The 12,215-nt window shown below is 40.9% G+C and overlaps 1 protein-coding gene across 1 annotated transcript in view; it reads right to left on the bottom strand.

Annotated features, from left to right (window-relative positions):
* MYO3B (myosin IIIB) overlaps positions 1-12,215 on the bottom strand; it is a 575,113-nt gene that overhangs the window by 550,446 nt on the left and 12,452 nt on the right. The window contains 2 exon segments of the mRNA XM_049887401.1: positions 8,828-8,962; positions 9,686-9,869. Coding sequence (XP_049743358.1) covers positions 8,828-8,962; positions 9,686-9,835 — 285 coding nt within the window. The 5' untranslated portion in view covers positions 9,836-9,869.

Genomic DNA, 12,215 nt, shown 5'->3' with positions numbered 1-12,215 from the left:
CAACTCAAATAGGGAAATCACAAAAACAAACAAATTAAGATTAATTAAAAAAAAAAAAAAATACACATAACAGGGAATCATGGAAGTCAATAGGTAAAAGATCACAATAATCAAAAAGAGGGACTAAATACAGGAGGCATTGAACTGCCATATGGAGAGTGATACAAGGCGATATAGAACAATACAAGTTAGGTTTTTACTTAGAAAAATAGGGGTATATAATGAGGTAACCACAAAAAGGTATAACAACTCTATAACTCAAGACAAAAACCAAGAAAAACGTAACGACTCAACTAACATAAAGTTAAACACTATGAAAGTGAGGATCTCACAATTTACTAAGAAAAACGCCTCAGCACAAAAAAGTATGTGGAAAAATGAAATTGTCAACAACACACATAAAAAGGCATCAAAATGACAGCACTAAAAACTTATTTATCTATAATTACCCTGAATGTAAATGGACTAAATGCACCAATAAAGAGACAGAGAGTCACAGACTGGATAAAGAAACACGATCCATCTATATGCTGCCTACAAGAGACACACCTTAGACTTAGAGACACAAACAAACTAAAACTCAAAGGATGGAAAAAAGTATATCAAGCAAACAATAAGCAAAAAAGAAGAGGAGTAGCAATATTAATTTCTGACAAAATAGACTTTAGACTTAAATCCACCACAAAGGATAAAGAAGGACACTATATAATGATAAAAGGTACAATTGATCAGGAAGACATAACCATATTAAATATTTACGCACCCAATGACAGGGCTGCAAGATATATAAATCAAATTTTAACAGAACTGAAAAGCGAGATAGATACCTCCACAATTATAGTAGGAGACTTCAACACACCCCTTTCGGAGAAGGACAGGACATCCAGTAAGAAGCTCAACAGAGACACGGAAGATCTAATCACAACAATCAACCAACTTGACCTCATTGACTTATACAGAACTCTCCACCCAACTGCTGCAAAATATACTTTTTTTTCTAGCGCACATGGAACATTCTCTAGAATAGACCACATATTAGGTCATAAAACAAACCTTTGCAGAGTCCAAAACATCGAAATATTACAAAGCATCTTCTCAGACCACAAGGCAATAAAACTAGAGATCAATAACAGAAGAACGAGGGAAAAGAAATCAAATACTTGGAAAATGAACAATACCCTCCTGAAAAAAGACTGGGTTATAGAAGACATCAAGGAGGGAATAAGGAAATTCATAGAAAGCAACGAGAATGAAAATACTTCCTATCAAAACCTCTGGGACACAGCAAAAGCAGTGCTCAGAGGTCAATTTATATCAATAAATGCACACATACAAAAAGAAGAAAGAGCCAAAATCAGAGAACTGTCCCTACAACTTGAACAAATAGAAAGTGAGCAACAAAAGAATCCATCAGGCACCAGAAGAAAACAAATAATAAAAATTAGAGCTGAACTAAATGAATTAGAGAACAGAAAAACAATTGAAAGAATTAACAAAGCCAAAAGCTGGTTCTTTGAAAAAATTAACAAAATTGATAAACCATTGGCTAGACTGACTAAAGAAATACAGGAAAGGAAACAAATAACCCGAATAAGAAATGAGAAGGACCACATCACAACAGAACCAAATGAAATTAAAAGAATCATTTCAGATTATTATGAAAAATTGTACTCTAACAAATTTGAAAACCTAGAAGAAATGGATGAATTCCTTGAAAAACACTACCTACCTAAACTAACACATTCAGAAGCAGAACAACTAAATAGACCCATAACAAAAAAAGAGATTGAAACGGTAATCAAAAAACTCCCAACAAAAAAAAGTCCTGGCCCGGACGGCTTCACTGCAGAGTTCTACCAAATTTTCAGAGAAGAGTTAACACCACTACTACTAAAGGTATTCCAAAGCATAGAAAATGACGGGATACTACCCAACTCATTCTATGAAGCCACCATCTCCCTGATACCAAAACCAGGTAAAGACATTACAAAAAAAGAAAATTATAGACCTATATCCCTCATGAACATTGATGCAAAAATCCTCAACAAAATTCTAGCCAATAGAATCCAACAACACATCAAAAAAATAATTCACCCTGATCAAGTGGGATTTATACCAGGTATGCAAGGCTGGTTTAATATCAGAAAAACCATTAATGTAATCCATCACATAAATAAAATAAAAGACAAAAACCACATGATCTTATCAATTGATGCAGAAAAGGCATTTGACAAAGTCCAACACCCATTTATGATAAAAACTCTTACCAAAATAGGAATTGAAGGAAAATTCCTCAACATAATAAAGGGCATCTATGCAAAGCCAACGGCCAATATCACTCTAAATGGAGAGAACCTGAAAGCATTTCCCTTGAGAACGGGAACCAGACAAGGATGCCCTTTATCACCGCTCTTATTCAACATCGTGTGTTGGAAGTCTTAGCCAGGGCAATCAGGCTAGACAAAGAAATAAAAGGTATCCGGATTGGCAAGGAAGAAGTAAAGTTATCACTATTTGCAGATGACATGATTATATACACAGAAAACCCTAAGGAATCCTCCAGAAAACTACTGAAACTAATAGAAGAGTTTGGCAGAGTCTCAGGTTATAAAATAAACATACAAAAATCACTTGGATTCCTCTACATCAACAAAAAGAACACCGAAGAGGAAATCACCAAATCAATACCATTCACAGTAGCCCCCAAGAAGATGAGATACTTAGGAATAAATCTTACCAAGGATGTAAAAGACCTATACAAAGAAAACTACAAAGCTCTACTACAAGAAATTCAAAAGGACATACTTAAGTGGAAAAACACACCTTGCTCATGGATAGGAAGACTTAACATAGTAAAAATGTCTATTCTACCAAAAGCCATCTATACATTTAACGCACTTCCGATCCAAATTCCAATGTCATATTTTAAGGGGATAGAGAAACAAATCACCAATTTCATATGGAAGGGAAAGAAGCCCCGGATAAGCAAAGCACTACTGAAAAAGAAGAAGAAAGTGGGAGGCCTCACCTTACCTGACTTCAGAACCTATTATACAGCCACAGTAGTCAAAACAGCCTGGTATTGGTACAACAACAGACACATAGACCAATGGAACAGAATTGAGAACCCAGACATAGATCCATCCACGTATGAGCAGCTGATATTTGACAAAGGACCAGTGTCAATTAACTGGGGAAAAGATAGTCTTTTTAACAAATGGTGCTGGCATAACTGGATATCCATTTGCAAAAAAATGAAACAGGACCCATACCTCACACCATGCACAAAAACTAACTCCAAGTGGATCAAAGGCCTAAACATAAAGACTAAAACGATAAAGATCATGGAAGAAAAAATTGGGACAACCCTAGGAGCCCTAATACAAGGTATAAACAGAATACAAAACATTACCAAAAATGATGAAGAGAAACCCGATAACTGGGAGCTCCTAAAAATCAAACACCTATGCTCATCTAAAGACTTCACCAAAAGAGTAAAAAGACCACCTACAGATTGGGAAAGAATTTTCAGCTATGACATCTCCGACCAGCGCCTGATCTCTAAAATCTACATGATTCTGTCAAAACTCAACCACAAAAAGACAAACAACCCAATCAAGAAGTGGGCAAAGGATATGAACACACATTTCACTAAAGAAGATATTCAGGCAGCCAACAGATACATGAGAAAATGCTCTCGATCATTAGCCATTAGAGAAATGCAAATTAAAACTACGATGAGATTCCATCTCACACCAGCAAGGCTGGCATTAATCCAAAAAACACAAAATAATAAATGTTGGAGAGGCTGCGGAGAGATTGGAACTCTCATACACTGCTGGTGGGAATGTAAAATGGTACAACCACTTTGGAAATCTATCTGGCGTTATCTTAAACAGTTAGAAATAGAACTACCATACAACCCAGAAATCCCACTCCTCGGAATATACCCTAGAGATACAAGAGCCTTCATACAAACAGATATATGCACACCCATGTTTATTGCAGCTCTGTTTACAATAGCAAAAAGTTGGAAGCAACCAAGGTGTCCATCAACGGATGAATGGGTAAATAAATTGTGGTATATTCACACAATGGAATACTACGCATCGATAAAGAACAGTGACGAATCTCTGAAACATTTCATAACATGGAGGAACCTGGAAGGCATTATGCTGAGCGAAATGAGTCAGAGGCAAAAGGACAAATATTGTATAAGACCACTATTATAAGATCTTGAGAAATAGTAAACCTGAGAAGAACACATACTTTTGTGGTTACGAGGGGGGGAGGGAGGGAGGGTGGGAGAGGGTTTTTTTATTGATTAATCAGTAGATAAGAACTGCTTTAGGTGAAGGGAAAGACAACACTCAATACATGGAAGGTCAGCTCAATTGGACTGGACCAAAAGCAAAGAAGTTTCCGGGATAAAATGAATGCTTCAAAGCTCAGCGGAGCAAGCGCGGGGGTCTGGGGAACATGGTTTGTGGGGACTTCTAAGTCAATTGGCAAAATAATTCTATTATGAAATCATTCTGCATCCCACTTTGAAATGTGGCGTCTGGGGTCTTAAATGCTAACAAGCAGCCATCTAAGATGCAGCAATTGGTCTCAACCCACCTGGAGCAAAGGAAAATGAAGAACACCAAGCCCACATGACAACTAAGAGCCCAAGAGACAGAAAGGGCCACATGAACCAGAGACCTACATCATCCTGAGACCAGAAGAACTAGTTGGTGCCCGGCCACAATCGATGACTGCCCTGACAGGGAGCTCAGCAGAGGACCCCTGAGGGAGCAGGAGAGCAGTGGGATGCAGACCCCAAATTCTCATAAGAAGACCAAACTTAATGGTCTGACTGAGACTGGAGGAATCCCGGCGGTCATGCTCTCCAGACCTTCTGTTGACACAGGACAGGAACCATCCCTGAAGACAACTCATCAGACATGAAAGGGACTGGTCAGCGGGTGGGAGAGAGACGCTGATGAAGAGTGAGCTAATTATATCAGGTGTACACTTGAGATTGTGTTGGCAACTCTTGTCTGGAGGGGGGATGGGAGGATAGAGAGAGAGGGAAGCCGGCAAAATTGTCAAGAAAGGAGAGACTGAAAGGGCTGACTCAAGACGGGGAGAGTAAGTGGGAGTAGGGAGTGAGATGTATGTAAACTTATATGTGACAGACTGATTGGATTTGTAAACGTTCACTTGAAGCTTAATAAAAGTTATTATAAAAAAAAAAAAATTACCAGTCTTATATTCCAGTCTATCAGAATCTTGCTAAGACACTAATTTGTGAATTTGATGAACTTAATTCACACCAAAATATCAGTGGTGAAAACGGCTTAATGTATAACATTTTGAATGATACTTGAGCCTAAACTGGACTTTCTGGAACCTTAAGTAAAAGGAAAAACTGGACAGAGGTGTCTTTCTTTGCTCTGGTTCTACATATTAGATACTAAACTTAGATCTCTGGGGGCAAAAAACAGATTTTTAAAAACCTAATTCTTTTACCTGGTTTAAAATTTTAAGGAGTCTCTTTGTTTTCAACCTTACAGCCTCATTCGCTACTACCCTAAACCATATCTTTTAGGTCGAACACTTGATTCATGCTGAAATTAATAGTTTCTACCTGCCACTGAAAGGAATTAGAGAAAGTGTAGCCGAAGCGTTAGCACATATTAAGATTTTTTCTGAGTATCATGTTTTTCTTACAGGTCTAATTTCTTGTTATATCTCATTTAGGCATGGGACAATAGGACTTACAGATTTTGTTTAAATTTAATATTCATTTAGAAGAAAACAATCACAAATTTTCTAACACATTAGTGTGTATGAATGTTTTCTCACCCTATCTTTCTAATATAATAGCCATCTATCACGAAAGAGAGCTTTGTTTACCTTCTGCTAACAATTAGTAATGAATTTTCAGACATGACATTTTTATTTGCTTTTGTTTTCAGAGTTGTGGTGATTTAAAGAGGTTATTAATAACACTTTTCTATCCCCTAGAACTGCTCTCTGGAGTGGCTTCTCACTGGGCTTTTCATCCCATTCAGCATGGAAAGAGCAAAAGTACCATAAATTTCATCTCAGTATAATAGATGAGAGGAATAATATTAAACAGACCATAATTGTATTGTATGTGTCTCCCACCACACTCCTAAAACAGCTATGAAGGAGGGCAAAACAGTCAGGCTGCTGTGTAGGCCATGCATCGTCTTGGAGCTGTGTATGTGTGCACACACATGCAATCAGGAACTACCGCTCTTCCAGCTACAAGCCCCACATCTGTGTTCCACTGTTCAGACAGATAGCATCACAAACAGTAGCACATGATGCTAGAAAATTTCTGAAGCGTGGTTTCACCTCTCATTCTGCCAGGCAACTGTCTATGTGACCACAGACATCTCTCTTCCCCTCTCTGGGCCTGTTCTTCAACTGAACAACAAAGGGCTGAGCTGAACAAATGTCGAGGTTCCTTCCAGCTCTAAGTCCAGGAAGTCCGGTGTTTCTACAAGAGGTAATAGCCATTGAGGATTGGTCACACCCTAACCACGCAGAAGCCTGGTAGCTTCTGGGAAAAAAGACTGAGGACCCTGGCTCTCCATACCACCAAATCTGGCATGAGCCAAACAACATGTAGAAGTCATAATTGTCAGCATCTTGTGTTGCTGAAGTACGAGTAATTCAGCGTCTCAGGGCAGTCTCATTATCTGCCCGTGGTCACCCTGAAAAGGTGGGAGACAGCTGGCAGGGGAGCATTTGCACAAGGCCCAGTTCATAATTCAAAGTTCTTTTTCATCTTTCAAGGCCGTGTACAGTCCTTCCTGGTTGCATGGGCCATGCCTGAGGGGCTGACATCCAGTCACTGCTGATCAGGAAGAATATTCACCAAGTGACTGCAGGTATGAGCAGGCTACCTGTCTGCCTGATGGCACTGGAGGGAAGTGCCCCTGTTAAGACCCTAGAAAATTCTGAAAAGGTCCAGTTTTCTGTGCCTGGATATAGAGCCTTTTTTCGTCGGGTGGTGGCGGGAGTGGGGAGGAGGTGAGAATGAGCAGAAACTAAGATTTCTTGGTCACTGCTTCTAATATTAAATTACGACAAGGTTTAAAAGAAGAATATAATTAGAGACTCCTGTAACGATATCTTGCAATTCTCAAGTAAAGCAGTATTTTAAAAATAAATATTATTCTAGAGCTTCCTTTCCAGGATAAGATTCATAATTTTCCCGGGGGTGGGTGGTAGATAAAACCAAAAAATAATAACATGAGAATGTGTTATATGATTTGACCAGTGAACTAAATGGACAAAGATGATTATCGGTAACTAAAACCCCTTACGTCTATATTCTGAGGAAGATAACTGACATGAAAGAAATGTTCAAACCAGCTTCCCTGCACATTATCCCATTTGAATGAAATCCCACGCACAGTCACCATGGCGCCCAATCCATATCCTCCCATGCTTAGGCCTCCCAGAGATGGTGGCAGATTTGGGCAAGAGGTGCCACCGGTGAAGTGAGGGCTGCCCATCCCTGGCAGCGCTTCTCCCTTAAGGCTTTCAATGTGTGTCCATGTCTCCTGGGTCACATGTGTGACCACAGGCATGGAGGCATGTGCTGGCTCACGGGGGCAGAGTCCAGAAAAATCAGGGTGAGCCTAGTGTGAATGAAGCCACAGACCCATTCCAAGAAACTAATTTCACATATTCTCATCACTGTGTCTTTGCCATTTTAGTCCCATGGGGAACTGTGCTTGTGGGGAAACACCTCTTTTGCACCAAGATGTGCACATTCATTTCCATTTATTAAAACGCAGGGAGAAAAATGCAGGACTATAGTGGATACAAGAATCCCTGATGGCACAGTTGTTAAAACGCTCAGCAGCTATCAAAAGGTCAACTGTTTGAACCCACCAGCTGCTTGTGAGAGAAAAATGTGGCAGTCTGCATCTGTAAAGACTTACAGCCTTGGAAACCCTATGGGTCAGTTCTACTCTGTCCTATAGGGTCGCTATGAGTCGGAATCGACTCAACCGCACTGGGTTTGGTTTGAATAGTGGATACAATGGAGCTCCCTTCAGATTCCCTTTTTAGAAAAATGTTTCTGGGAATATTGACTGTTCCGTTCTGCCCTTAGTAGCAATTGTCCTCACCTAAGGGAACTGCCTCACCAAAGATCACGTGCCCTCCCAGAGGGGCCACTCAGCCAATTAGTGGCTGCTGAGGAGATACAATTCGGGACAACTCTGAAAGAGCTTCCCAACTCTTCGTTTAGACTTCATCTGGGGCCTCTGTTGCAACCTTGTTTGATGTCTTCCTTGCCCAATCCTGCCTTCCTCACTTCCTTCCAGGTCTATCTCCTGACAGAACTCTCCAATAAACCTTTCACATGCAACAATCACAGTCAGTCCTCAGGGAACTCAGTCTGAGATGAGGATTAATGAACACAAATGGGTTAATTAAAGCTTAGCAAGCCAAGTAAACTTCGGGTTAACAAGTTTTGACAATTGCACCATGTTTTCTATGAAATGTTCCCAGTATGGAGAAGAAAAGTACCATTTCCAATTGTATTCCTATACTAATTCTGTATTAGAAGAAATGATTATTCAACTTCTCAAACAGAGAAACGTGGACATTTTCAGTACATGGTCTACACGAAAGAACTGCAGAGATGGATGACTCCGCATCTGGTAAGGTACCTATGACATGCAGGAAGGACCAACTCTTCAAATACGTATCTTAAAACATTATTTAGGCAACAGCATCTGCTTGCCCCTGGTGCTCTGTTTAAATCGACTGTTAGCCGACAGGTGCCTCTTACCTCCAGGACTAGCCACAGCTGTCCTCCCACACATTGATCTGCTTTGTAAAACATTCCATAAAACTTTACAACGTTGGGATGATTAGGAAGAAACTGCAAAATGTTGTATTCTGCCTCAATTTCTTCATCCATATCCTAAAAAGAATAAAAAAGTGCATGCTGGATTAAATCTAATTACGGTTTAAGAAAGGATACAGATACGACATCATGGTCGAGTAATCACTTAATAAAGCATATTTACTCTGTATTTTTAATATCTTGGAAATACCTAACAGCAGACATTCAAATCCCAATTATAACCTTCTAATTATTATATCAACAAAATGTCTCTATTATAGTCCTTTTTTCTTTAATAATGTAATTCTAAGTATCTTTTTTTATTTTCAAATGTTTGCATTTTTAAAGCCGCCAAGGAGACTCTAACTCAACACAGGCTAGTTTGCCTATAATCTCTTTATGCAGAACAGGGTACAGCATTATAACCTCAGTGTTCAGTGCTCTGGAAGAAGGTATCAGCCTAAAATGATCAACTGTCACCAATCTGGGCCACTCTGTAATCTATATGAGAGACCAGCCCTCTAAAAGCTCAGGTGAGTCCCATCACTCTTTCCAAGGGGAGAACCTTTGAAGAGCCCAGAGGTCCAAAATACAAATCAACAGTAAAACAGACAAGAAATAAAAAGTCAAGGAAAATTTTAATTCCAAGTGAAGTCCCTTCCACTCATTTGAGCCAATTAATCGGGACCCATTTCGAGATTTCATGCCAGGTTTCATGAAAATTATCTCTAGAACTAAGAAGCTAAAAGCTCATTGTGGATGAAACACCATATTGTGGTTGTAGGTTGCCACGGTACTTACACTGATCGGATCCAGAATTTTGACTGCTGCCAGGCTCCCATCTCTCTTATTTGTCACCTTGTAGACCTTACCGTAAGTGCCTTTGCCAATGGTCTCTATAATTTCCCAGGTATCTGTGGGATCTGGAAGTGATTCAAGTCCAAGCATCATGGGGTTGTAGTGAAATAATCCATACAGATGTTTCCTGGTGGGGAGAAAAGTTTGTTATGTGCAATGGACTCTAGGATGGGGGGCGGTGGGCTTTCAAAGCAAGAATATTTTTATTTCTCAACCAGCGACTTTGTGGTGCTTTTTATGCTTCCTCTATTTTAGGTAGATGAAAAAAGATTTTGAAACCTCCTTAAGGAAATGGAAGTAGAAGGCAGAGTTGAGGGATAATCTGACTCTGAAACATCCTGAAAAACAAGATCCTAAAAGTAGAGATTATACACACACTGGAGGAGGAGTAAAAGGGCAAAGAGGAAGCTCTGGTCATGACCACACCGTCATTCATGATGCTGCTGAGTGGTGGCAGCTGCTGCCACTGCCGGGGGATGCAATCGAAGGCCAGAAGTCTAAGATCTTTGCTCCCAGGATATTGTACCTATGACCAGGGCTCCCTAATGTAAGTTGGAAACCAGTCCCCAAACTCCATGTGCAAAGTCTGGGTGTCCAGGGCATGCATAGGCATCAGTCAACGTACAGCACGCACTGATGACCAGGTTTTGGGGCCTGCAAAGATTAGCCAAGCACAGGCCCTGTCCACACAGCAATAGCCTAGTGTGGGCAACCCACTGAGGGGTTAACTAGGACCTGAGAACTCATTTTGCCTCAGCAGTACTCTATTTAATAAGGATACACCCCTGTGGAGTTTCAGTACCAGGAGCAAGTTTGGCAGGCAAGCCAAGTCACCAAAGACAGATCCCATGAAAAAGCACCTTCAAGTTCTATTGTTCCCCGGGCCAGATGAGGGGTTCCAAGCCCAGTCTGCTTCTAATCCTAGAGGAAGGGACACCAAGTTCTAACAGAAAGAGCCACAGCGCTGGCCAATCCCTACACCATGGCTTAGCGTCCACCCAACGTGAGCACTTTTACCTCATGTGGGCATCTCACCATGTACTTTTAATTATTTTCTAGATGGCATTCTCCTAAGACAGCATTTTGACCTGGCACAAGGGCCCATTTTTTATGCTTATCCTTTCTGATGGAGGCATTTCAAAACTATTGGAAACCAGTAGAAAAAAGGAAAATCCTAGTGTCTGGAGCGGGATAGGATTCTATCTTTCCAGAGTACACCTGGCAGGCACACAAACACCAGAGGTGCCTGCATCTAGCACCCGAGAGCCCAGGCCAGGTCCACCCTGGGCTCAGGCACTGACCCCTGAAAGGTTTCCTTGTCAAGCAACTCCTGCCTTTCATCTGCTGGTTTCAAGATTCTAGTGAACTCCAACCTTCCGTCCTCGTCAGTGTTTCACAAAATCAATCTTTCTCACAATTTTTGCCATATCTGTACATCGCCTGTGCTATGTATTTGTTACTATTTCTAAATTACTCACTTTTTTACTTAAATAAATGTATTATAACCAAAACCAAACCAACTGCTGTTGAGTTGATTTCAACTCCTGTTTACCCTGTATGTGTCCAGTGTAGAACTGCCCTCCCCATGATACAGATAAAGAAACTGAAGCCCGGATTGGTCGCACAACTGTTTAGGGGCAGTGCAGGAGCAGGAATCCAGGCCTTTTCTAGGCCCAATCCTGTGACCCTTGATCACAGAATAGAATGAAGAGAGTCGGTTTGTTAACACTGGGTTCTCTCTGACCAACTCCACCAAATATTAAAAAGTTCTGCGGGAGAAACACTCCCAGTCACATGGAGGCTAAGTGCCCCCACTTAAAACACTCATGTGCCTAATACACAGCATCTCTGCTCCCCCTAAAATGGCAGCAACTCACCCAGAGGGCTGTATCTACCATCAGTACCAGTGACAGGGAAATGAAGGGCAGACTGATAGGGTTTTGCTGGCACATCCATCACGGACTCTCTGGGCATCCACAAAACAGGTTAAATAATGGTGTAATGGAATAAGAGCACTGTTATCAAGGTTGCCTGTCCTTTCTTTTTAAAATCAATACCTGACTCTATAAACTTTCTGACAATTCATTAAACAGTCACCCCAAACAGTGACTGCTTATACAGCTCTATAAAGGTGGTGATACCCTGGTCTGGGGAGATAGCAAGAGCCAGGCCCTCTGACAGCTGAAAAGCCACTCCCAGCCAGACGTTCACTTGAGGGCAGACTGCACAAGAGAAGAACCAGAACAGTCTGAAGTGAGAGGAATGACACCTGGGACCTTGTTCCAGAATCCTCAGGAGTCCCCAAGGTGGCACCTGGACTTCCTGTAGTCCCTGGGGGCTTGTTATGTATTAAATTGTGTCTCCCCTCAAAGTATGTGTTGGAATCTTAAACCCTATACCTGGGTGTGATGGTTAAGGTTGTGTGTCAACTTGGCTGGGTCATGATTCTCGGTGGTTTCGCAGTTGTATGCTG

The sequence above is a fragment of the Elephas maximus genome, chromosome 6 (genome assembly GCF_024166365.1).
Source record: "Elephas maximus indicus isolate mEleMax1 chromosome 6, mEleMax1 primary haplotype, whole genome shotgun sequence".
Classification (NCBI taxonomy): domain Eukaryota; kingdom Metazoa; phylum Chordata; class Mammalia; order Proboscidea; family Elephantidae; genus Elephas; species Elephas maximus.
This window is presented reverse-complemented; position numbering and strand designations above follow the sequence as displayed.